Source organism: Pseudorasbora parva, chromosome 4, assembly GCF_024679245.1.
Source record: "Pseudorasbora parva isolate DD20220531a chromosome 4, ASM2467924v1, whole genome shotgun sequence".
Taxonomy (NCBI): Eukaryota; Metazoa; Chordata; class Actinopteri; order Cypriniformes; family Gobionidae; genus Pseudorasbora; species Pseudorasbora parva.
In genome coordinates, this window is record NC_090175.1 from 16,429,191 (window position 1) to 16,455,774 (window position 26,584).

General features: G+C 39.5%; 3 protein-coding genes across 6 annotated transcripts in view; 2 read left to right on the forward strand and 1 right to left on the reverse strand.

Moving 5' to 3' along the window:
- Positions 1-3,515, forward strand: part of pnpla6 (patatin-like phospholipase domain containing 6) — a 41,807-nt gene extending 38,292 nt beyond the window's left edge. For 2 of the 3 annotated variants that reach the window (XM_067441077.1, XM_067441075.1), the window contains exons 29-34: positions 853-1,001; positions 1,858-2,010; positions 2,199-2,315; positions 2,409-2,496; positions 2,584-2,756; positions 2,863-3,515. In XM_067441077.1, the coding sequence (XP_067297178.1) occupies positions 853-1,001; positions 1,858-2,010; positions 2,199-2,315; positions 2,409-2,496; positions 2,584-2,756; positions 2,863-2,943 (761 nt within the window). In that variant the 3' untranslated portion in view covers positions 2,944-3,515. The remainder of the gene's footprint in view (positions 1-852; positions 1,002-1,857; positions 2,011-2,198; positions 2,316-2,408; positions 2,497-2,583; positions 2,757-2,862) is intronic. The other variant, XM_067441078.1, reaches the window with a different exon arrangement.
- Positions 3,515-4,786, forward strand: LOC137072994 (retinitis pigmentosa 1-like 1 protein). Its single transcript, XM_067441082.1, has one exon. The coding sequence runs from the start codon at positions 3,546-3,548 to the stop codon at positions 4,638-4,640; it is 1,095 nt and encodes a 364-aa protein (XP_067297183.1). The 5' UTR covers positions 3,515-3,545; the 3' UTR covers positions 4,641-4,786.
- Positions 4,787-12,679: 7,893 nt separating this feature from the next.
- map2k7 (mitogen-activated protein kinase kinase 7) overlaps positions 12,680-26,584 on the reverse strand; it is a 30,971-nt gene continuing 17,066 nt past the window's right edge. For both annotated transcript variants that reach the window (XM_067441073.1, XM_067441074.1), the window contains 10 exons: positions 23,808-23,952; positions 23,642-23,708; positions 23,438-23,551; positions 22,344-22,463; positions 21,024-21,131; positions 20,720-20,899; positions 20,375-20,455; positions 18,913-19,055; positions 18,758-18,803; positions 12,680-18,638 (listed from right to left, as the gene is read on the reverse strand). In XM_067441073.1, coding sequence (XP_067297174.1) covers positions 18,498-18,638; positions 18,758-18,803; positions 18,913-19,055; positions 20,375-20,455; positions 20,720-20,899; positions 21,024-21,131; positions 22,344-22,463; positions 23,438-23,551; positions 23,642-23,708; positions 23,808-23,952 — 1,145 coding nt within the window. In that variant the 3' untranslated portion in view covers positions 12,680-18,497. The remainder of the gene's footprint in view (positions 18,639-18,757; positions 18,804-18,912; positions 19,056-20,374; positions 20,456-20,719; positions 20,900-21,023; positions 21,132-22,343; positions 22,464-23,437; positions 23,552-23,641; positions 23,709-23,807; positions 23,953-26,584) is intronic.

A 26,584-nucleotide genomic window follows, 5' to 3' on the forward strand; every position in this document is an offset into this window, starting at 1 on the left:
AAATATCAGTTGTTTAAGTTACTGTTGTTGTTTGGTGTATGATTGGTCTTAAATTTTGATTTATACATTTTTGATCTATTTTCTTTACCATATAAGAAAGTGTCATTTAATTTAGTCAAATTCTAAATTGACTAATTTCCTAAATAATAAAAGAAAAGGAAACGGCCCTTAAAGTCACCAGACAGCAACAGCATAAAGCCCTTGAGTTTGCAGTGCAACACAATAGGCAGAAAGACAACGTTCACATAGTTCAGATGTTGCATTTCAAACTTAGGGCATCTTAATTGAGGGGAAAAGACAATTTTGCATGTATTATAATTTGATCTGATTTATTTTGCAGCAATCAAAAAACAAAATGATACCTTGCATGAAGATCATCTGTGTGTTATCCCTCTGAACATAAAATATTTTATAAAAAATAAAATAAAAATTGTAATGCACCACTTATGTTTTAAGCCAGTTGTGTCTTCATAACTAGTCATCATTGATTGTCTTTTTCCATTCTTTGGTTTGTCCTGAAACACCTGCAAGGCTTTTTCACCAAAATTCTGCAAAAAAGCAACAGTTTTTCGAAATCATTTAGTTATGAAATTGAAAACTTTTGAATATAGATGTTTATTGTCATATTCCTGATGAAAATGTCAGCTTTCCAATTATGGGTTTGGTGAAAAAGTGTTGATCAGTGATCAGTTTTTATTACTTTAAGGATTTTGTCTACAAATATTAACAGTATTTTGATTCTTCCTGCTACCTTGGATGTCTGTCTTTGTGTGTGTGTGTGTGTGTGTGTGTGTGTGTGTGTGTGTCTGTGTACATTTGTTTGCATTCATCTGGCATTCTAACGTCCTGCAGCGGACATAGCTCGTAATATGGGCACAAAAACCGTCATTGCCATTGATGTGGGCAGCCAGGACGAGACTGATCTCTGTAACTACGGTGACAGTCTTTCTGGCTGGTGGCTGCTATGGAAACGAATCAACCCGTGGGCAGAGAAAGTGAAGGTGAGTCAATATTGTGGGATGTTAGACTTCTTATGAAGGAAATGCTAATCTTGTAATAAATTTAAAAAGTACAGTATTGCAATATTAGAGGTTAATATTAACAACAGACCCCAAACTATTACATTCAACTGCTGTTTATTTTTAGATACAGGTTAATAATTACACTCGTTTACAAACATTCCATTTTTTTATTTAACTCGGTTGCACATATGGTAGCTTTTACAAACATGTACTTGGCGTCTCTGTGTGAGATAAGCAGTGTATGCACGTTATGCACCCTTTAAATAACACACAAACAATACTGCGTCAGTCGTTTTCAATGTCCTCAAAATAGCAACGCGCCGACAATGCGCCTGAACACACCTCATTTTCAGACCCAGCTGAACTTTGGTGAACAGATGGGCGCGAGAGCTTTCCTATTTAAACGACGTGACTCTGGACATGAACATGATAATTGCGAAGGGCTGAAAATAGAAAAAAACACTTGCGTCGCGCCAGGCATCACATTGCGATGGGTGTATGATAGGGCCCTATGAATTGCAGTCGGACACAGTTTTCACCTGATTGACAGGATATAATCGGCTCTGACCTTTTGCTGGATTTTTGACTGATACTTGGTGCATCCCTAGTGAAAACGCTATTTAATTTTTAAATTGTTAGAGTAAAGTGTTGTACTTAGATTGTTGTGTGTGTTATATTTTATTATTAGAAAATATTAATTGCATAATTTAATTAGGCTATTTCTGTCTATTGGACAGTTAGTTTATGAGACTGTACTATGCAGAACAAATATACAGTGTATTGATTTTACTAGCTCTGCATAAATTGTTGAAGAAACGTTCCCTCTGTCTTCCAGGTGCCTGACATGGCTGAAATCCAGTCCCGTTTGGCCTATGTATCCTGTGTGCGGCAGCTGGAACTTGTGAAGAAGAGTGCATACTGCGAGTACATCCGCCCTCCCATCGACCGCTTTAAGACCATGGACTTCGGGAAATTTGATGAAATCTATGTGAGAACACAAAAGCCAATATCTACGATAACCATATGGGGGCCAATGATGCTATGTTTTCTTTATACTAGATAGATAGATAATAGCGGTATAGTTAATAGCAGTATTTATTGTGTGCATATTGCTGTTACTCTGAACTAAATGACCTCCCACAACTGGGATAATTAATGTTTTCTGTTGTCTTTCAGGATGTGGGTTACCAGCATGGTAAACTGGTGTTTACTGAGTGGGCTCGTGGGGACATCATTGACAACATGCTGAAAGACCATCGCTCAGCGGACTATAATGACAGCAAGAAGACCGATGTGAGTTTTCTTAGTAACTCATTTAAACAAGCCATCTTTCAACCCTTTTTTGTCTATTAATATCATTTTCTTGTGATTGGCTGTTTGTTTCAGTCATGCACGTGTCCTAGTGCAGACTTTACTGATCTTGCTGAAATTGTATCCAGGATTGAGCCAGTACAGAGCTACCTAGGAGCTGATGGTCAGTGGCCCAAAAAACACATTTCTTCTTCAATTCATGTACCTGCTTTACATTGCACTTGTACTTAACTGAAGTTTCTGTGTCTAGCAGAGGAGTCTGACTATGCGACAGAGTACGAGGAGGATGGGATGGACACAGTGAGAGAGGAGGAGGGTGAGGGTGAAGGTGAGGGTGAGGGTGAGGAAGAAGAGGAGGAGGAGGCTGAAGACCCTGAGGACCAGTCTCCTGGAGAATGGGGACCAAACGGGATCTTCACAGCAGTGAGTATACACACACCTTTTATATATATATATCCTAAAAAAGGTTAAACCCAGTTAATTCAGTAACTAACCACATAACTGGTGCAATTAAAAACATTTTGTGTAGGATGAAGATAAGACGGTCCGTCAGAGGAAGAACATCACAAGGGACCTAAACATGGACTTTTCTGGAGTGTCAGATTGCTGAAAAGGGAATAAGGTCCAGAGGTCAAAGGGCACTGGAAAGAGAAGCAGAGTCCCACCACAGGCTGAGGAGTGTAAAGATACAGAAGAAAAGACTTCTTAGTTAATAAGATTGTTGGGAAGTCACCAAAGATACTGTGATTTAGGCCCATTAATACTACATTACCCACAACTTGTCACCAAAATTGTGACTTCCTCTATTATTGTTTTGCCTTTGACATTTTTTTTGGCTCAAGACTCTGCACCAACAGGGCCCAAGGACTGTGGAGGCCCACCTAGGAAGTGAAATAACTCCTTGAGATACTGTGCCACTGAAATTAGAGGCTCTATATCTTTTGAGATGTTTTGGTGTTTTACATCTTAAATCTCTAAAGGGAGTTTCATGAGAGTGATGTCTACAGTGGCAGCCAGTATACCACTGGTCTGGTCTGTTTCCAGATTATACCAGTTGAGTAGCGATAATGTGTACTGTGTCTGGTTTGTGATTTTAATTTATTTTAATTTAGTTGTGTGCGTGTGTGTGTGTGTGTGTGTGTGTGTGTGTGTGTGTGTGTGTGTGTGTGTACGGGCACAAACTGAATATTCATTGGCAACTTCTCCCATAAAATGCCTTCTAGACTTAAAACAGTGAACACGGTAGAGAATGAGGAACTTAGTGTGGCAGAAAGCGACGAAATGAGAGCAGCAGAGAGCGAGGAAGAGAGAGCACCAGAGAGCGAGGAAGTGAGAGCACCAGAGAGCGACAAAATGAGAGCACCAGAGAGCGAGGAAGTGAGAGCGGCAGAGAGCGAGGAAGTGAGAGCACCAGAGAGCGAGGAAGAGAGAGCACCAGAGAGCGAGGAAGAGAGAGCACCAGAGAGCGAGGAAGTGAGAGCACCAGAGAGCGACAAAATGAGAGCACCAGAGAGCGAGGAAGTGAGAGCGGCAGAGAGCGAGGAAGTGAGAGCACCAGAGAGCGAGGAAGTGAGAGCGGCAGAGAGCGAGGAAGTGAGAGCACCAGAGAGCGACAAAATGAGAGCACCAGAGAGCGAGGAAGTGAGAGCGGCAGAGAGCGAGGAAGTGAGAGCACCAGAGAGCGAGGAAGTGAGAGCACCAGAGAGCGACAAAATGAGAGCGGCAGAGAGCGAGGAAGTGAGAGCGGCAGAGAGCGAGGAAGTGAGAGCACCAGAGAGCGAGGAAGTGAGAGCGGCAGAGAGCGAGGAAGTGAGAGCACCAGAGAGCGAGGAAGTGAGAGCACCAGAGAGCGAGGAAGTGAGAGCACCGGAGAGCGAGGAAGTGAGAGCACCGGAGAGCGAGGAAGTGAGAGCACCGGAGAGCGAGGAAGTGAGAGCGGCAGAGAGCGAGGAAGTGAGAGCACCGGAGAGCGAGGAAGTGAGAGCACCGGAGAGCGAGGAAGTGAGAGCACCGGAGAGCGAGGAAGTGAGAGCACCGGAGAGCGAGGAAGTGAGAGCACCGGAGAGCGAGGAAGTGAGAGCACCGGAGAGCGAGGAAGTGAGAGCACCAGAGAGCGAGGAAGTGAGAGCGGCAGAGAGCGAGGAAGTGAGAGCACCAGAGAGAGAGGAAGTGAGAGCGCCAGAGAGCGAGGAAGTGAGAGGACCAGAGAGCGAGGAAGTGAGAGCGGCAGAGAGCGAGGAAGTGAGAGCACCGGAGAGCGAGGAAGTGAGAGCGCCAGAGAGCGAGGAAGTGAGAGCGAGGAAGTGAGAGCGAGGAAGTGAGAGGACCAGAGAGCGAGGAAGTGAGAGCATCAGAGAGCGAGGAAGTGAGAGCACCGGAGAGCGAGGAAGTGAGAGCACCGGAGAGCGAGGAAGTGAGAGCACCAGAGAGCGAGGAAGTGAGAGCGGCAGAGAGCAAGGAAGTGAGAGCACCAGAGAGAGAGGAAGTGAGAGCGCCAGAGAGCGAGGAAGTGAGAGCGCCAGAGAGCGAGGAAGTGAGAGGACCAGAGAGCGAGGAAGTGAGAGCGGCAGAGAGCGAGGAAGTGAGAGGACCAGAGAGCGAGGAAGTGAGAGCGGCAGAGAGCGAGGAAGTGAGAGCACCAGAGAGCGAGGAAGTGAGAGCACCAGAGAGAGAGGAAGTGAGAGCGCCAGAGAGCGAGGAAGTGAGAGCGCCAGAGAGCGAGGAAGTGAGAGGACCAGAGAGCGAGGAAGTGAGAGCGGCAGAGAGCGAGGAAGTGAGAGCACCGGAGAGCGAGGAAGTGAGAGCGCCAGAGAGCGAGGAAGTGAGAGCGAGGAAGTGAGCGGAGAAGATGATTGACACAGAGTGAGAAAGAGTAGAAAGGGAGGGAATGCAGAATGAAGGGAGCTTTTATGAGGAGTTTCATAATGCCAAACATATCTCATGTGGGTTTGTCTTTTTACAGTGTTTTTTCAGCCTTTCAGAAATGTAGAGCTACTTGTGCTTCAAGTAGACGAGGTGGATGCCTTATTTTGTTATTGCACATTCACAAAGCAAAAAAACAAAAAAAAAGAGAGAAAATGAACAAAATGGACACCTGTAATATTATACCAGACATGAAGATTACATTAGATTAATTCATTAAATTAAATAAGTTTAAATTGTTATGTTGTCGAATGAGTGCCAGGAATGCAGTATCTAGTACTGGAGCAAGCCAAATATCAATAATGTCATCCCATATTCACCAACCCAAACGTTGTCCATAATCAATGTATGAAGCCTCATCATGATGTACAAATTCTTCGATCCTTGATGCTTTTGCGTGGTTTCAGTCTTTTATGCTGAGACATCTTTGTTTTATACGTTTATGAGAACTAAAAGGATTGCCAACTACTATTTAATTTATTTGTTTTACCACTAGCTTTTTTAAAATAGCTTTTTAAAACACTTTAGAGGTTGTGGAGAATAACAGTAAACATTATTTTGCTTGATTAGCATTTTTGCACTGATAATGATGAAGAAAAAATTATTTCGAATGTCTAATATGAGAGGTTGTTGAGGGTCAGGCAGGTCACGTGCAACCGTTTGAAGCCTAAGACATGAATACTGAATATTGAAATAATGATGAATAAAATTCTATTTAATGCCATGACTTAATCACTTTCTGAAGAAAGATTTGGTGTTTCTGAGTGATTATTTATGTCTTTTTGAAATGTGTGGGCAAGCATTTATATAAAACCTATGACATTCCTGTCGAGCTTTAAAACTGGATTTTATAAATTTGTTAGCAGCTCTGTTGATCATGGATGGTTTGTTTATACACATCAACAAATCTGAGGAAATGAATGAAATCTTTCTGGTCATCATATGGATATAGCTACTCCTTTTACATGTTTCACTTTTAGGGTCAGTGGATAGAATATACGGTCAATGGAAAGTCTCTGTAAAACATGGAAACCCAACATGTGGTGTGTGTGAAAGTGTGGGCAAGTATTCTTGTGGCTACCATTCTTTTACCTTTTGTTAGTATTTAAAAAGATTTATACTACGGGTATTTATACATTTATAGCGTTTAAATGTACATTAAAAAAAGAAAATTAAGAAATTTCTGATATGAACTGCATCATCTGACTTTAGGACTTTTCAACGGTCGACTACCAGCGGGAGTTCTAAGAGGAAGAAGTAAGAGTTATACAGTCTGTCATCATTTGTAGCGTTAATTTTCACTTTAGATCTGTATTGTATTTAAGGTTTTTTCATTTTAATGCCCTCTTTGGAAATGGTACTCTGGTGGCTGTGGCCTCTTTCAGCGGGATAATGTGCCCAACCACAAAATAAAAATGGTTTGAGGAGCACAGCGAGTTTGAGGTGTTGACTTGGCCTCCAAATTCCCCAGATCTCAATCCAACCGAGCATCTGTGGGATATGCTGAATAAACAAGTCCGATCCATGGAGGCTCCACCTCGCTACTTACAGGACTTCAATAGGTCACTCTATGTCTCACTATGGGATACGCCCCTTCCGCATATTCCTCAGAAGCCCTATTACGTTATGCCAACCCTAATTGGCTGGCAGACGTGACGTGGCATCCCATCTTATAAAAGAGGCGACACAACGTCACTACTACATTCAAACAAGTACAGCAGAGAGGGTGATCTGTTGAAACACCTCACTTAAAGGGATAGTTTATCAAAAAATGAAAAAAAATTGAAAAATTTAGCTGAGGGGGAGCTCTGGGCATTAACTGTAATAACTCCGTGTTGCAAGCACCAATAGTTTTCGATTCTGTACCGCTGCTTGTTCAGTTACTCGCGCATGCTCAGTATCAGCTGCTCGTGAGTTCATCAGATCTCTCAGCAAAACATGACTCAGTGAACAGTTGGAATTACAACATATAATTCAAGACATTAGTTTATTTATATTCGGAGGGACTGTCACTCATGTCAGAAAGTGAGTAACTAAAATAACGTGTGGGGTCAGCGATGATTTGAGACCCGAAACAATTAGAACGATTCAGTCCGTTTTGGTGAACTGGTTTGCCCGGTTAACTAAAAAGAACCGGTTCAAAAGAACGATTCGTTCGTGACCGGACATCACTAGAGTGATGATCCGATCGGGCTCACGAGTGAAGAAGAAATTGTTTGTGCCTTTCCGAATTGTAAAAATTTGCAGCGAACACTTGACTAACTTACAAAGACACAACACAGCCAGGCCGGTTGAAGAAAAATGCCATTCCGTGATTAAAGACGGGTGCAGCCACTGTGGAGGTAATGTAAACTTTATTTATCCTTCCATTTGGGCACACCCGGCTTGAGAAAAGATGTGCAGTAATTTAAAATAATCTTGCTTTACACACACCTGACGCTCTTCCCAACTGGACTGCCTTATTTCCGCTACCGCTGCGTTCCCACATGACTTCAGCGTGACTGTTTTAGCCGTCTAAGACAGGTGAATTTAAACAATGGCTAAGTGGCTAAATGCATCTCGTTGTCATGTAAGGGCCCTCTTTATGATGGACGGACATTTTAATTGCATTTTGTCTGTTAAGAGGCACAAAGACACCCTTTACATGCAGTCCCCCAAGGGGGGGGGGGGGGGAATCTGGGCATTAACTGTAATAACTTTGTGTTGCAAGGACCAATTCGGTTCGGGGTTTTTTTTTCCTATAGACTGTACTCACAAAGATATAACGATCAAGATAAACTTAAAAATTCGCCAGAGTTGTCCTTTAACATCCCCGAGTAGATGTTATATTGTGTTCTGTTAATATGTTTGTGGTATTGTGTTTTTCAATATGTTTTGGGGGTAGAGTGAAAACTTTATTGAGTTTTGAACATAGAAAGGGGTTGTGACTGGTGGGTGGGTGTGCACCGCTACACCGTTTCTCGTTCTTTTCACCGCTCCGTTTCCCCTGGCCCAGCCGGGCTGTTTTCCACACAGAACATCTGGAAGTGGGAACTCGTTCCTTGTTGAACACTGAACTTTTGAGGATCGGGAGCTAGCAAACAGGGTGGCTGTGGGCTCCCGTCCCTGGGGAAGATCCCATCAAACTGCCTTCTTCTTCCTCCTCGCTCCCGAGAATGGGCATGAGGATGAGGTCGTGGAGCTGGCTGAACGGTCTGACCTGATGCGGGTGGATAGTTCTTTCTAGACCAGGCAGTTCTCTGTTCCTGTACTCCACCTTGACCCGCTGCATTCACGATCGGTCTCTGCCGTTTAGGAACATGAAAGCTGCCGGGTGGGTGGGCCGTGGCCTGTGCGAAGGTATGCCGAGGTGGCAAAGGCGGTGCAGTCTGTGACTTTCTGGGCATTCAGAGGTTGCAGTGCCTCATCATCCCTCTTCTTTTCCTCGCTTCTCTTTGGCATCAGTATCAGAGCTGAGCCAAAAATGCCCTCTGCGACCACTGGCGTGTCCAGGATGGCTTTTTTTTTTTCATGTCAGAGGAAAAGTCCTCACTCTCAAAATGGCCATTGTGGTCATGGCCTTGTCCGCGGCTTAAACCACGTATCTCTGAAGACACAGAGAGAGATCCGTAACGACACAGATCTCTTCCCAATGTGTCTGACCTGGCATGGTCGACGCTTCGTCCTGAAGCTCCGCTTGGTACGTGGTTAGCATAGAGATCGCGTTCGGAGCTCTGACAGAGAGAGCGACTACTTTGTAAGCGTGTTCCTCATTGCTCGACTGGAATCTGTCCGCTTTAGATGGTAATGTCGGATTTGCAGCCGCCGTGCGCTTTTGGGTGTGCTCATGGCTCCATGGGGGGCATTCGGAGAAGGCCATCCTTCTCCATCCACTAAATGTCAAGAGTGGATCCTTCCTGCACGGGCATCTTGCTGGTGAACAGGTTGTCCTTCCAGGTCACTGTAACTTCCTCCGGGAGCTCAGGGAATAATGGAAGGAGCTGACATGCTGCCCGTTTCCCTCTCGGCAGCCTCTTGCCCTCATAGCGAGTCTTTGCAGTCTCCGCTATCAGGGTTGGCCACAGAATATTTTGTTAATCTGCACCGTGTTTGCACACACCTTGCAGATCAACACTGAGAAGCAGAGAGGATGGTGCCCCACCCGCCCCTTCCGTGGTTCCCACCACGGTGAGGAGTTGTGCTAGGGGAAGGGGAGTCCTCAAAATCTTCCTCTTCTTCTGAGAGAAGAAAATCAGTTTGTCCCTCTTTCTCTAAATCGAGTGCATCCTCATCCTCGTCCATGCTAAGCATGCTAGGCAGAGGGACACTACTACAGGAATGGTTACCTGCACAGTGGCAGCTGGAACCGGACTAGGTGACATGTGGGGATCGTGGCCTGACAGGCTAGCTTTGCGTGCTAGCCTCCATCAAAGGCTCTTCATGGTGAAGCGTGCGCAGTGTTCTCAGGAGCCGGGATTCTCGATCGCCAAATGGGCATGTTTCAGCCAGAGACATGCAGAGCAGACCTGGTGTGTTTCATTGCATGAAACACAGGCCTTGTTATCAAACAATCCTTGCAAACCTGGGATGCAAATTGAAGGAGCCAGGCGAGAGAACAGCGTGGTGGCGGCCAGAAGTTCGTCCAGAAGTTGTTCTCAAGAGTTTTATCAAAAGATAGGCTTCGGCTTCTTGTGTAAAGCGAGAAGAGATTTTTGAATGTTGTAGTGACATTGTGTGGCCCCTTTTATACTGAGGATGGGAGGCTACTCCCAGACACTATGTCATGTCCACCAGTCTATTGGGGCTGGCGTAATGTAATAGCTGAGGAATACGTGGAAGGGGTGTATGTATCCTATAGTGAGACACCGAAACGTATGCTTGAAATAGAACTGCTGCTAACATCTTTGTGCCAGATACCACAGCACATCTTCAGGGGTCTAGTGGAGTCAATGCCTTGACGGGTCAAGGCTGTTTTGGCAGCAAAAAGGGGGGCCAACACACACACAGTGACGTTACTTGACATTGTTCCCAGCAAGCTTATTGACATCTTACCACGGTTGAAACACAGATTCAGCGATTATGTGACATGATACGGATTCCGATTCCTCAAGTTTTACTGTATCTTCTAACACTTTCAGATGCTCATTCATGTTTATTTTGCGCTGTAACTGATAATAATAAAACTGAAGAGAATATCAGTTAATGTGTTGCTTGTCTTGAGCTGAGCTGCACCAAAAGGATCTCACATCACAGCTCCAAAACAGTATGCGCTTATATTTTTTAATTTCCTAATAAAATGGACGCATTTTGAAATCTGAGAATCTGTTTCATATGAATAGTAACAAAGCTCAAAAATTAATGCGATTTACTGGATGGGAGGCACTACAATGGAACATTCAATCGACAACTGAAAACAGGATGACTAATCAATCCTTGGGATTTAAGAATCGACTGGTTCCAAAAAATGAGGATCAATTAAAAACGAGTTTTTTTTTACCCCTAATAAAATAGATTTTAACTTTTTATTTCCAAGACGATATTTGCACTATTATATTTTTAGCTATTGCCAGGAGTTAAGAGCTGGGAAACAAGAAGGTTTGTGTAAATTATTTTATAATTTATATAAATATTAAAATTTACATTGACTATCATATACATCTTGACCTACACCATATATAGCCAGATCCTTTCCCTTTGGTGATCCTTCCCAATAATTATTCTGCAAACAATTTCAGTGAAATTCATTGTGGATTAGAGGACATTCTCTGCTTTAAGGTATGGCATATGTACAAGTACAGTGTGCAAGAAGAAAGATCCCGTTTCAAAAGCAGAACAGTTGTCTGATTAAAGAACTGGTACATAAAACAAAAATAAACCACAAAAACACTTTTTTTGTATTTTATTTGTTTTAGGTTTTTGAAAGTTTTGTAATTTTTCCCAAAAGAAAAAAAAATCCTGAGGTATTCACAATATAATGGCATTTCTTTCATTTGAAATGAGAAAACATCAGAAACTAGTGGGGAGAGGGGCATCAGATTGATGATAAAACTGTAATGGCTGTATCTCAATAAAATACAACAGTTTGGGATATTTCTGCTCCATTCGAATATTAAAATGGTACCCCCCAAAAAAGGAAAACAATAAATAGTAAAAAAACAAAAAAACAAAAAAATTCAATATTCACAAAAGACAAGCTGTTGTAGTTGAGTCTTATTTTTAAAACACCACATCAAATATCTTCGTTTAAATCAGACTAATCCCAAAAAGTAAAAATGTTGCATCATAATATCTATATTCTATAACTTTCATTTATCCATATACCAGAAAACATGAAAGGCTGTCTAAGTTTGTTGTTGGCACAAAGCATTTCTAATTTTTACAATATATTTCCCAAGCTGTATCAAGATGCCAACAACAATAGAGTACATTATGGAAATCTGTTCTTTTTGACTTGAACAGCATGTCAACGGCCGCATCAAACTCAATTAGCAGGTTTAAACACTAAGTCAAACAGAATTTGGAACTACATGGTTCTAAACTCCATCATGACAATTTTTAATAATAACAATAATAATTTAAAAAACCTCCAGTGCAACAGCAGCTAAAAAATGTGAGATTTCCACATAAAGACACATTGTAACCATACAGCAAAACAGAGCTGTGATAACCGCTCCAGGGGAAAGAAAGAAAGAAAGAAAACAAACTACACAAAAACAGGGGGAACGAAAAAGAGCAATAAATGATTGCTTAGCTTCAACAGAAAAAGACACACCTTTGACGAAACATTCGCAGGAACCATTTGTGAAACAATAACTTGCAATCGGTCTCATCTTAATTTGGTGTGATCTTAACCCTGAAGATAATAGTATAACAATAATAAGAACAAACAAAACGGTAATCGTATTCAAAATAACTGAAAATAAATGGTTACAAAGGACCAAAACGGATACAAAATAATAGACTTTTGGTTTTCTAACAGCTGAAGACACAATGTCTTGCTAAAACCTCTCTTCACACACACTCACAGATCAACCGAACACAAACTTAACATGGAAGAAAAACAAACAAAAGGTCAAGAATCAATACAAATGACAAAATATCATCACAGCTTCAAATCAGCCAACAATGATAAAAGTGAAAATTGTATAATGCATATTAAGATTAAAAAAAGAAGTCAGGAGACAATAAAAGGCAAAAGTGTGTCTTTTTCTAAAAACACAATGTATTGGAAAAAAAATACAGAAAAAAAAAATATATATATATGTAAAAATCATAAATAAAAGAAAATATTTGTCTCCCCTCCCTCCCATTCAACCCACAACAAAATGTAAAATCAATGGCAGTTACTTCAGAGATCATAACATGCAATTGATATACTTACAGCACTTGACAAACTATTTCTCTGAACTACCAACCCAAACACGCCCCGCCCCGCCCCGCCCCAATACAATCCTTAAATATGTCAGCTCACTGAGGAAAAACAAAAGAACATCTCTCTCTATTGATCATAAAATCTCTCTCCGCACTAGCTGAGGAAGTGACATTCTCTCGCTCGTCACAGAGATCAAGAGACTCCAGTAGTTGTGTATTTACAGGAAGTTCAGTGGGGGAAAATGCAAACGGACTTGATTTGAGTGACTGCATAGTGAGTATTTGGTTTAATTACAGATGGGCCATTATGATGATGATTCAAAAAAATTCTGACAAAGTAATAAAGACAACATGACGGTAAAGAACACACCTGAGCACACACTCCAAAATAACAGTGATGCTGCAACACACGCACACACACACACACACACACACACACACACAGCGAGAATGATAGAAATGAAACAGCAGCACGCACTGGTTTAGTTAACATCATTTGGTGTTCAGGGATGTGTACTACTACCGCCGCAGAAATGGGTTCGGTATCTCTTATTCACAGAAACAACCAATTAAAAAAATAAAAATAAAATTATGCTTTGATTTCAGAATCAATAAAAACAAATAAAAATTAAAATAGTGCCAGAAAACAGTGAATGGAAGTACACTTTTAAACAAGCATAAACCATAAAGATTAGCATCTCAGAACATTTTGCCTTAGCGGTGTGCACGGAAGCTTGTTTCTGCCCCGGAATAAAAATAAAACGTCATTTATCTCACAATTCTGAATTTTGACTTTTCACATAAACTCGTAATTGCAAGAAAGAAGTCAGAGTTGCAAGATGTAAACTTGCAAATGCAAGAAATAATTGATTTTTTACAATTAAAAGATTATAACTTGCAATTTGACTTATTTCTTGTATTTTTCTTTTTCTCAGAATTAATTATATACTGCAATTCTAAGTTTATTTCTTGCTTTTGCGGATATCTATTTAAAAAAAAATAAAAAATCTGTTAGTCAGAACGGCAAAATGTAAACCTGAAATTCTGACTTAGTTTGTATGACCATTCTGACCTTTTTTCCAGTCGTGAATTAACATCTCTCACTTCTTTTATCAGTTTTTTTCCCTCCAAATTCAGAGTTGTTAGAAATAATATCATAATTGCAAAATATAAAGCTGACATTTTAAATTGAAGAGTTTACACTCCGCAATTCTGACTCTCTCACATAATTGAGAGTTTATAACCCAAATTCTGAGGAAAAAAGTGAACTGTGAGAAATTCGCCATTTTTATCAAACAAGCTTCCATGGGCATGTGTTAGCCAAATAAAACCCCAACAGGGAAGGGTGACGGACTGAAAAAGAACATAACACTAAGATGCTGTTTCCAGTACCTCGCCCGCCACAGTCTCGCTGGAAATTACATACATGAAGCTCTATATCCCTCATTGGAGGTCCTCAGAATAACAATCCAGCATCATCTAGAATAACAACAATCATCCTAATGACAACAACGCCACTGGTTTGAATTTGTTTTATTGATGACACCTTTGGTGTGTAATGCTGCGGTTATATCTATAAGGTCTACTGAGAGAGTGACGGACAGACAGACAGGCAGGTTCCACAGTATCTGATGAATATCAACACCAAACAGGAAACCAGTGTTCTGTTAAAGTTTCTATTTGGCATGTGAAAGGAGCGAATAACCTATTGGGAGGCAAATAGTTACAGCTCATTGTTAAATATCGCGTTCGGAAACAATATTTCCTGTTTTATTTGTCGATCCAAATCGATGGAAAACTTAAAATGTCTATCATGATCAGATCCAAAAGGATTCCGCAAACTGATGAATTTGGGGCAAAGTCTTCTGAATTATTTTACTAAAAGGTGTTACTGCATTGTCAAATTCACACATTATCAAAATCATAGCAGGCAAAACATTTAATCAGGCGAATAACAACCCAATCAAGTTGATGAATAAAACTCATGAATTCATCCACCGCAGGACGGACACAGAAGTTGCTTGCGTGACCCACAGCTAACGGTGTAATAAGGGAAAACTAGCTCAAATATATATAGATAATACCAGCTGGTGTCTATTATTTATTTTGTACAAATAACTGGAAGTCGTTCTTGTTAGTGGCATAGAGTGAGCAGTGACATTTGTGAGTTGGCATAGTTTTTAAAAACAAACTATTGAGATATAAATATAGATATAGGTATAGATTCTCAATTTACTTCCTTGCTTGCTTCCTCTTTGTCTCTTAATGAATCCTGTCATGCACTTCACATGCAATCATTCTCGTATTTGGTAAATGTGTAGACATTGCAGTGTTTTATGCATTTGGTTTAGAAAAAAAAAAGAATCATCCTTTGGGGAATATAATCACTGAGAGCAGCATCTAAAGTAAACAGTAGCAGCAGTAAGATAATAAATAAATATAAAATAAAAATAATAGCAGATAATAAGAACAAAGTTTCAAGGATATAGAGCAAAACAGTAAGATGCAAAACACCACAAACTAAAAATAACCCTAAAAAAAAATGGTACATTGGTTCAAAACGATTGAAAGCTTTAATGCAACATCCAGCTATCTCACAAAACAGCAATCTCTAAAACAACCGACACCTGTTACTGTCAGCCCTGAAATCTCACCAAACCTTTCAAAAATGAGCCAATACTTTCTATAAGACTTCACTGGAGACTTTCTTTCATACTTTCAAATGCCTCTCTCCTCATTTTCTCTTCCATCCTATCGTTCCCTCTGCTACGTTCATTAGTCTTTCTTCAGTCCCTTATATAACACCATACATCCTGTCTCAACATACAGTTACCCTCTAAATCTTTCTTTGCTGATTGGTTCAGTCATATATTTTTCTTCCTCACTCAGTCTAGCAGTGATTTGGCTTCTTAAAGCAGTGAATCTCACACTCTACAGCTTTGGTTGTGAAAGTTGCTGAACATCTTCAGCACGACCCTTAAGCAGGTGCTGAAATCCTCTGAGAACAACAGCTTGGCAGGAAAAAAGCAGTGCCGTGTCAAAAAAAAGAAGAAAAAAAAAGCTTTGGTTTGCAGGAACTCAAATGCTCATGGGAAAGAGCGAACGGTGAAGAGAATGAAATGATGAACGGTTGTCTGGGTAGATGAGTCGGGTGAATCGGAGCAGAAATGTTCTACTCACAAAACGAGACGTTTTATATTCTTGTGGAGGAAACGCTTGAAACAAACAGCAAAAAGTCCAACTCCCTCGCTTGACTTTCGACGCCACTCTGAGTGACTCTGACAACATCTCTCATGTTTGCTTTGTGGTTTCATCCTCGAGATATATCCAGCTGCAGCCCCGCAGCACACCAGCTTCACAGCCCCATCCACAGAACTGAAAGCAAGCGGCGCTACCCATACACGTTGTTTTCATATGGATTTTAATCGGATCGATGTCTACAATATTTGACAACAATACTTTTACATAGTTACTTTTCAATTCATATCCTTGAGAAATAGTGAGATGTGAAGGAGAACATGTTGTGTGTGTGTGATATTGCTGTCATGATGCATGCAGTGGTGAACGAATAATCTCAATCTGTTTACGGCTTTCACATTTTTATGGCATTTTTCAAAATATATTATTTGTCTTAATATTAAATAATTATTCATTAATAAAACGTATTCATTTCGTTTTCTGGGATGAAATAACTTTAATCTTTTCAAGCGTTTCTGCAGAAATGCCATGATATGGATTTTAAAATGTTTTAAAATGATAACTTTTTTTGCATGTTTTTATTTTTGTATTATGTGTAGTTTAAATTCGTTTTAAACCTATTATTTTAGAACTATTTTATATAGGTCCGTTTTGTTTTCTTTCAGAGAAACACGTTTCACTTTAAGGCCTTGTGTAAAATGGTTATTTTTATTTGACATTTGAAAATAGTAATGTCACATTCTCTGTCTATTATTTTCAATCGAAATAATACGATTGACTATGGAGTCAAATGTGAAACACTTTATAACATGTTACGTATGTATTAGGCCTAATATATTTTTTAAATAATTTAAAAAAGCTGTAGTATTGTTGAAGTAACACTGAACTACAGTGTTTTTGTATCCATTAACATTAATTCTCAGGATATTTTCTGTCAGTATTATTTGTAACAACATGAATGTGAACTACATAATACTAATATATCTATAGTCAATAGATATATTTTCACAAAAGTTATACATTTATTAATATTTTTAAACTGTGTATAGTTTTAGCCTGTTTCTATGAAGTATAAACTACTGTCTTTGTATTCATTGATATTAAGCATGATCAATAGGCTATGTTTTAAAATGTTGATCATTGTACATCATGACATGTATATTATTTGAAAAGAAAAGTGACTTTATTTAAAAGTATTATTGTTAAATATTGTAGCCATCGATCCGATCAAAATCCAAGTGAAAACAGCTTATATTTGACAAAAGAAAATTACATATATGTATAGGGCAACTATGACATTTTAAGCCCCGCCCCTCACTTCCAGTTCTATGGATGGTATTCTGAAACTGGTGTGCTGCGGGTACTATTGTCATCCTCAGACACACTAAGACTAAAACACCTAAATCTTGTTAAAAATCCCCATTTCTAACACTTGTCTTCCTGAGGTGTGCATTGTTATGACTAAAAAAATCTGGGCTAATTTTTTTGTGTTTTATCTAGTGATAGACCGATACAACACCCAATTGTCAGATTATCGCCACTGGCCGATGAACAGAACTCTTTCTAGGCATCAGCATCGCCGGTGAAAGGGAAGTGTGTAATTTCTGCATAACGGATTTGCACAAATAATGATATTATTTATAAACGATATTTATGATAAACAATCTCCCAAACTGCCATTGGTCAGACAAAACCGATAGTCCCACCCCAAAATCGCATCATTGATCAATTGAACCAATGTCACTAAGTAACGCTCCTCAAACAAACACAAATTGCTCATTTATAACCGTTGTGGCTATTGAATTGGGATAAGGTATTGTAATATCGAGAAATTATACACTTCACCTTTAAAAACACCCTTATCGGTCAACCACTAGTTTTATCTTAATATACAACCTTATCTCTTAGCCAATATATCTATTTCCATACATGAAATTCCAGACCAAACTACTTATAAAAATCTACACATCAAGGATTAGAAGTTATATCACTAAGAATCACATACGCTTTAAGTACGTGTTACAATTATAGAAATATCTGCTGATTTCTGCTAGAGTAGAAAAGAACACTTCTATAAAACATAATTTATGATATATCACACAGCTAGTTTCTATTTGCTTGGATTCAGTTAATGGCTGTGAACTGAAGGTGCGCTTGAATCATACAGGAAAGTGAAGAACCAGGACCGATGAACGGATAACACACTCACACACACCATTACACAGTGTTGTTCGACTACTCTGTTCAGTCCCTGAGTAAGGGGCTACGGAGGATGTGCAGATTTGGATTTTAAAGTGAACTAAATGGACTGTATGCTTACTCGTGTGGCTGATCTTTATATGACGGTCAATGCTCTGAGGTTAGTGAAATGGTGTTACTGTAAATGTGCGCGCACGTGTCACAGTGTGTGTGTTAGACTGCAACCTGCGATGGTCCATCCTGTTCGATGGGTGGATGAGGACAAAAATATTTCAGATTTACATCAAACCTGCCCAGGATTGTCTGTCGATCAGTCAAACTCCAAAATAAACATTCTATCTTTTGTTTTCTCCACTCTCAATCGGTCCATTTCCACTCCGTCCTGTCTTTCAGGTTAACGTAATTTACATTTCAAACCTGTCCATCCGTGTCTCTAAATCAACTTCTCAACATCACACCATTCTTTCTCTCCCGTTTCTGCCGTTCTCCGCCTGGCTACCTGCTGAAGAGAGAGTGGAGCTGGTGATGGCTGAAGCACTGGCTGCTGCGAGGAGACTCTGTGCGCTCCATCACCGTCTGAAACCAGCCCGCCACATCTACCTCTGACACCTCGTAACGACGGATAAAACTGTGTTCCTATAGAAAAGGGGGGAAAAAGACCACTAGTGTGAAGAAATGTTCAGACAAGGCTATTTAAGATCTTATATTTTTGATATTGAACTGAGCACTACAACTAATGGGAGATGGAGACTTACAAGCAGCTTGTGGTATTTTGGCCTTTTTCTGTGATCCTTTGTGAGGCTGCAGAGTTAAAGAAAAGTAAGATCTGTACAAAATTCGCACACAAACACAACTGACTGATACTGGTGCTAAATCTTGGTTATCTTTATGTAACTGTGTGAGGGCGTACCAGTCTTTGACGAAGGACTGAAAGTCAGCGGAAAATCCCATGCCAAGAGGAAGAACTGGCGGGTCCTCTTGCAGAACTTTGGTGAGAACCTCAAAGTCTGTTTTGCAGTTCTTGTAAGGAAACTGTCCTGTGGCTAGCTCCACCTACAGGTGGGGAGGAATATAAAGAATCTCATAAGCCCCTTTCACACAGCACGTCGGACCCGCAATATTCCCGGAACATTGCCGGGTCGCCTTCTGTGTGAAAGCAACCACGTCCCGGAATTGATTACCGAATTAAACCCGGGTCGGGGACCTAGTAACATTGCGGGATTCGACCCGGGACGAGCGCTGTGTGAACAAAAGCTAAAACTAATGCCGCAACGTGTACGTAGTTATCGTGCGACTCCTAGAGCTTGTTTTTTCAATAATACAACCCTGCAGTGCCAGAAGAGCTAGTCAGTGTTTTAAACGTAGAGAGTGTTCGTATACAAAAGAAACTAAAATTAAACAAGCAGAAATGTGCGCAAACTGGACACAAGTCGAGACCACAGAGCTCCTTATTATCCGCGCTGAAGCTGAGATCGCTCGCAATTATACGTCACATCCGGATGTCACGTGTCAACTCGACCCGGGACTGTTACGGGTTGTGTGTGAAAGCGCACATATTACGGTATTTTGCTGGCAGTGTGAATGGACCAAATCTAGCAGCCCGGGAACAAATGCCAGGTCGCATTATCCGTGTATTTGCCGGAATCGCAGTGTGAAAGGGGCTTTAGTTATTCACGTAGATTGTTTTTTGAAACACAGCACTTTAATTACATTTACAATACCGTCTGAAACTTAGGGGTTTGTAAGTATCGTAATGTTTTTAAAAAGTAATTATGCCCATCAAGGCTGTGTTTATTTGCGTCAAGTTACACTAAAACCAGAAACATTATGAAATATTATATTTTATTATATAAAATATTTTTAAAAGCATTTGATTTCTGTGATGCAAAGCTGAATTTTCAGCATTACCCCAGTCTTCAGTGTCACATGATCCCAGAAATAATTATAATATGATTTAATGCTCAATTATTATTGGTGCTCAATGTCAAAGCTGACTTGTTTGCTTTTGATTGTTTTGTTTTTTTATTGGAAACAATAATTGTTTTCTTGATTATTGGATGAATAGAACCTTCACAAGAACAGAATTAATTTAAAATACAAATCTTTTGCAACATAATAAATGTCTTTACTATCATTTTTGGATCAATTACATCCATCCTGAATAAAAGTATTAATTTCTTTCAACAAAAATAACAATCATTACTTAAGTTTTTGAACAGTAGCGTAAATTCCACATCTAAGCAAATTAAAAGTGTGATCATAATATTATATAATAATAATATAACACCCCCTACATAAAACCAACTACTGACCAGCAAAGTAATGCCAGTATATGAAGGTCAGCTAGGAAAAAGAAGAAAGGAAGAACCCACCAGAGAAATGCCAAGACTCCAGACGTCAGCTCTGATGTCATAGTCTGGCTTACTGGGGTCTGGAGGGTCTATTCTCTCAGGCTAAAAAACACAAAAGATGGAAAATATGTATGATGCATATTATGAAAAAGTAGTCAGTAAAACAATAATTCCTATATTATATCCACCTATTGCTTTTATGACAGCAGGATAAATAAGTATTTGTGTATACTTATACTCTAAATGTACAAACACTACAGAATCTTTTTATTTATTTAAAATTTTACCCCATAATCTTGCTTTGTTTTACATTTTTCAAAATCCTGAAACCTCCTTTATGACATTGAAATCCCAATGTGTGCTCACCGCCATGTATGCAGCACATCCAGCGCTGCGTGTCTTGGCCTTAGAATCCACCAGTCGGCCACTAATGCCAAAATCACACAGTTTGATCTGCCCTTTGTCATCCAACAGGATATTAGATGGCTTCACGTCTCGGTGAATGACACCATGTTTCTCTTTCAGATAAAGCAGAGCCTTCACAATCTACATACAAAAAGAAAAAGTGTAAGATAAAATAAGATCTGACAGTTTCAACTTGCAAACAGTCCAAAATATAACCAATAATAGATTCCATTATGAAACAAATTAGTTTAAAACACAGTCTTACCGCCACGGTCATCTTTCCCAGAATGGCCTCTGGTATGGGCCCCTGGATCCTCTTCTTCAGCTTCTCTGCACACGTCCCCATTAGTTCCATGGCGATGAACACATCCGTCTACAGAGGTAGAAACACCTTTAAATAATTCAATATATTTCAAATTGTTCAAAGATTCGGTCTCACTAAATCCCCTTTTCTAAAGCCTACCCTGCTCTAATTAGTCAGACAAATTAGTCTACTCTGTTCTGATTGGTCGACCGCTTACAGTGTGTCCTAAACAAAATTTCAGCTCTGGAGGATTCCTAAACGCTTGATACTCAGTGATATGAATGATGGTTTCTTCATATCAATTCCACCTCATCACACTGCATGAAAGGTTATATTTGAAACAATAATTGGCACCCAAATTCTGGAACAGGCTTCCTTGCCTTGTTTGGGAAATAGACACACTCAGAGAGTTTTAAATCTAGACTAAAACACAACTCTTTAACCTGGCATACACATTATCACATTTATACTATTCATATCCATTAAAGGATTGCTAGGCTGCATAAATTAGATGAACCGGAACTGGGAATGCGTCCCATAACACCTGATGTTCTTGTTACTTCTTAAGAAGAATGGCATGTACGCTAATATTACCCTGTCTCATCCCTATCACGAGGTTACCGTAGTCAGCCGGATCCGGGTCATATCCAGATCAGATGGTGGACCTGCACCTAGACACGACCTCATCGCAGCCCTGAATGTCAGCAGAGACTTGACTACTAGAACATTCCCCTGTGAAGACCTCGTCAACACGACAGCCATCGGCACAGATCCTCAGCAAAGGCCGCAAGAACCAGACAAGTCCTCTGCACAGACCCCTATGGCCAGCTTTGTCTCCATACCAGCGCGATGAATCCAATCTTCAAGCAGAAGGAACTGAATGAAATATTTTGAATGCTACCGATCCACAATCTGACTTCTGACTTGAATCATAATCACACTGTGTTCTTCGTTGGCCAAAGGAGCTCTGAGCCACTGAGCTTCGGTTCTCCCAAGGGTTTTTTTTCTCCATTTGTGACATCTGATGGATTTTGGGTTTCTTGCCACTGTCACCTCTCGCTTGCTTAGTTGGGGACAATTTATTATGTACTTTACACAGCTACTGAACTGAAATGAATCAACACTGTACTGATTTCAAATAAATAATGACTTGGGGTTGTCTTTTAAAAGCTCCTCAAAGCAGAATTGAATTCTGTTTGCATCATTGAATCCTTATTTTCCTGTTTTCACTGTACTGCATAAATCACTATATAAATAAAGTTGACTTGACTTGTTACTTACGTTGGTGACTATTGCTCCATAGCACTGAATGATGTACGGACAGTCATGACTCTTCAAAACGACGTCCAGATCCATGAGGATTCTCTTATTCTCATCTTTATTACCCGTCCTCCTCATTTGCTGCAAGGAAAAACACACAAATGGAACACGCTCAAATTAAACATTATTAGTACAACACAATCCATTTATAAAAAGAGCAGTGATATAATTAGTAAACAGTATTTACTCCTGCCTAAGCTGCTGTTTTAATGATTCAGTAATTACAAGGAAAGTTCAAGATGACAAACATGTACTCCATTATATAAAAATTTGAATAAGATTTTCTGGATAATATTTGAATTTCAACATAAATAGCAATTATTATATTTTTTGATATCACAAATCACACCAACTTCTTAAATGTAAGAAACTTTGAATCAAATAAACCAATTGTTCAAGCGTGTTTGCGAAGTGGCCATCACTAATTATCAGCGTCGCAAGTGTTTTATGCTAGTTCCAGCCCAGCGCAGTTATCATTTTCACGTAACAAATGCATTTGCGGCCATGAGCGTGCTGGTCTGAAAACGGGGTGTGGGCAGGCACATTGTTTGCGCGTAGCTATTCTGAGGAACTGAAAATGACCAACAAAACAAAACAAAAACCTGGTCTAAAGTCAATGGCGCAGTATTGTTATTGTGTTATTTAAAGGGTGCGTTAGTAATATGCGCCTATGGGCTGGTCCATAACACGTGTACACTCTGCTTGTTACACACACAGGGACGTGCAGCAGCACACAAAGATTTTTAAATAATAAAAATAAAAGGATTCCCCCCTGGAGAAGCATTCAGTTTTTCCGTTGCAAATTCCAACATGGTTCAAGCGCAAATGGTTTTTAAAGGGAATGGGGGATGAGACTCTGCTTGGTTTATTGCATGTTACACACAAAACACACATTACTCATTGAGAGAATAGGTACAACCCTGCTGGACCATTTTTCCCGTCATCAAACTAGGACACGCCCTAAGTGCAGTTGCGCCGTGCACTTTAGACAATGTGCTTATATCGCTAAAATAGGGCTCAGAAGATTGAGCAGAGAAACCAAGTGCTGAACTGACCTTGACAGCGATCACATGGCCAGTCTTTTTAAAGCGAACTTTAAAAACCTGTCCACAGGTTCCACTGCCGATCTCCCCCTCACTGATCAGATCCGTCACCTCTGCAGGGTAACGCTGGAGAACACGCACACACACAAGAGGTCAGGCACTTTTTCCACATTCAATTCCCTTCAGGAACTATGAAGACTCACACTGGTAACTCACCTGTCCGTCAATCTTCAGATATCCGGTTTGTTTCATGATTTCCTGAAGCTTTTGATCGATTTCAGCACTGAAGATAAAAGCATAAGGAACACATTAACACACCAAGACCTTTACTTTCTTAAAATGAGAAGTAAGCAAACTACACTATGCGGTGCACGTGGCATACTTCTCCAGGCTCTTCTGTAGGCAGTAGGGTGGGGTGGGAAGCGTGAGCATTTGTCTAGGTCTGCTAGGGTACGAGGGGTGTTGAGGAGAGCTTTCTGAAGAGGATGAGCGACTTCCTCCATCGTTGGCCAATGGTAACTGTAAAGCTGTAAAACAGACCAGAAGGTTGGAAGGAGTGGGAGAAAGGACAGAAGTCAGTAACCGTTAATTGATGGCCATTACAGGGACAAATGTTCAGGAAGGACCCTGAATTAAGAGCCTCAGGTCTGAGGGTCCAGAACCTGACAGCTGATCCAGATTCACTCGGAGGTATATTTTTCCTTACAAAAAATGGGCGTAACGTATGAAAATAGCATCAAACAGCAACATGCTTATTTTTAAATGCCATTCAAATTTTTTTATTGATAATAATATAATAAAACAATATAATATAAAAATACTAAATATTAAAACATAATAATTAAAATACATTTGATTTCTAAAATATATTACAACTTATAATAAAAAATTGGAATAATCTTTATTACGTTATAATATAAAAATATAATGAGATACGTAATCTAATCAAATTAATAATAATGATTTTTATTGTATAATACAAATAAAAATAATCAATTAAATAATAACAATAAAACAAATTTGTTTTCTAAAATATATTGTGTATTACAGCATAAATTTAAATGTATTTGTTTTCTAATAATTTTTATTCGTTTTATAATATAAAAGCAATCACATTTATTTGTTATCTAATAATTCATTATTATTGTTTTTATATAATGTTTTCTAATTATTGCTTTTGATGTTATTAGAGATAACAGAAACTTCAGATATCTGTCTATAAAAATAATTTATAAATATAATTTGTTATATTTATGATCATTATACCTCTCCTATATAAAGTACAAAACATAATAACAGATTTACTAAAATGTATATTTAATAACAAATTTTTAAAAATATAATATTTTGAAATATGACCTGGAAATTTCTTTAAAGATTTTCTGAGGTTTAATATATCTTGCTTGTGAGCTGTGGAGCACATTATGTGTCGATGTTTAATTTGACTGTCTTAAAAGAAATTTCACATCCTGAGGAAATATCAATCAAATCAAGACAGTAATAATAACTGTCCATGTCATGCCAAGATCAGACACACTCATACACAGAAGTGACAAAGGCTGCCAAACAGTGAAAACCAGCCATTGGAGTTAGTGTTAGCATTCCCAGCATGCACCGGGGCAGAGTCTTATGATAGACAAGCAGCAGTCACCACAAGGTGACATTTGGCATTCGCTCACCAAACCGTGCAAAAATAAACATTTGATACATTTTCTATGTGTTGTTTGAGCACAGAAACGACACTGCTTTTTCCAGAGTTTGACAAATACATTAACTAAAGAGGAAAAGGAGAAAGGGATAACTGAAGAACTTCTGATTCCTCCTCAGGAAAACCTGTTAATGGGAGAGAATCGGTTAGCTTGGGTTAGTCAGTGAGGTCAAGCAATTCGGTGCAGAAACGCCTACTGGACGCACACATACAGGAGACTACGTGGCCATAATTCACATCTGTGCAGAAAACAGAGCCAAAGCCGTCTCTTCCGGAGAGAACGGACAAAGAGCTGAGAGACAGGAGAGGCCAGACAAGCTCAAACCCAACAGTTACTGAACACAGAACACCCTGTCGAGTGCCGCCATAGCTTTGTGTTTGTGTGTGGGAGGTGTTCACTCAGTCGGCCCGTGCAGTTATAGCCACAACATGCACAATGTCTGATCTTCCAACAAAACAAGTTAATCCTACACACAGGTCTCACGCCACACACACGCTCGCAGATCCCTTTACATGTTCAAGTGGAGAGAGGGAATGAGGGAAGAAATGAAAGATAGAGAGGAAAATTATATTTTGAGTATAGTCAAAGTGAATGAAAACAGAATGAGATTTCAGAGGTGAAAGTACGGAAAATGGATCTTCTCGAAACAAACATCATGCATTTGATGAAATTATATAAGTGTTTCTGTAAATGAGATTAATGAAAAAGAAAGTTGTATGAGATTAAAGCCAACATGAATAAAATTGACCCTATTTACTTTATTAATCCACTTTTCTGGAATGTACATTTTCATACAAAAAAAAGTTTTATTCTACAGTGATGCATTACATTTATCAAAAGTGACCGTAAACATTTATAATGCTAAAAAAACTACTTTTTATTCAAAGAATAAATATATCCTGGATTCCACAAAAAATATTAGGCAGCACAGCTGTTTTTAACTGATCATTTAAAAAAAAAAAAAAAACATCCTAAAGGGATAGTTCACTTTAAAATGAAAATTCTGTAATCCTTTACTGACCCTTGACTTCAGCATTGACTTCCATACAATTTTTTTTCCTACTATGGAAGTCAATGGCTCCAGTTAACTGTTGGTTACTCACATTCTTCAAAAAATCTTCCCTTGTGTTCAGCTGAAGAAAGAAATTCATACAGGTTTGAAACAACCTGAGGGTGAGTAAAGGATGACAGAATTTTCATTTAAAAGTGAATTATCCCTTCAAGCATTACATCAGCATGTTAGAGCAACTTTTGAACGATCTGGGGACACTGAAGACTGGAGTAATGATGCTGAAAATTCAGCTTTGACATCTCAGGAATAAATGATCTAATTAATATATTGAAACTAATATTGCACAATATTTCTGTGTTTTTTGGATAAGATATAATACAGCCCTAGTGAGCAAAGACTTCTTAAACTTCATTTGTGATTGTAATTTATAGACAAATT

Excerpts from the sequence above, each read along its gene's own strand:
- LOC137072994 (XM_067441082.1), top strand. The coding sequence starts at position 3,546 with ATGCCTTCTAGACTTAAAACAGTGAACACGGTAGAGAATGAGGAACTT.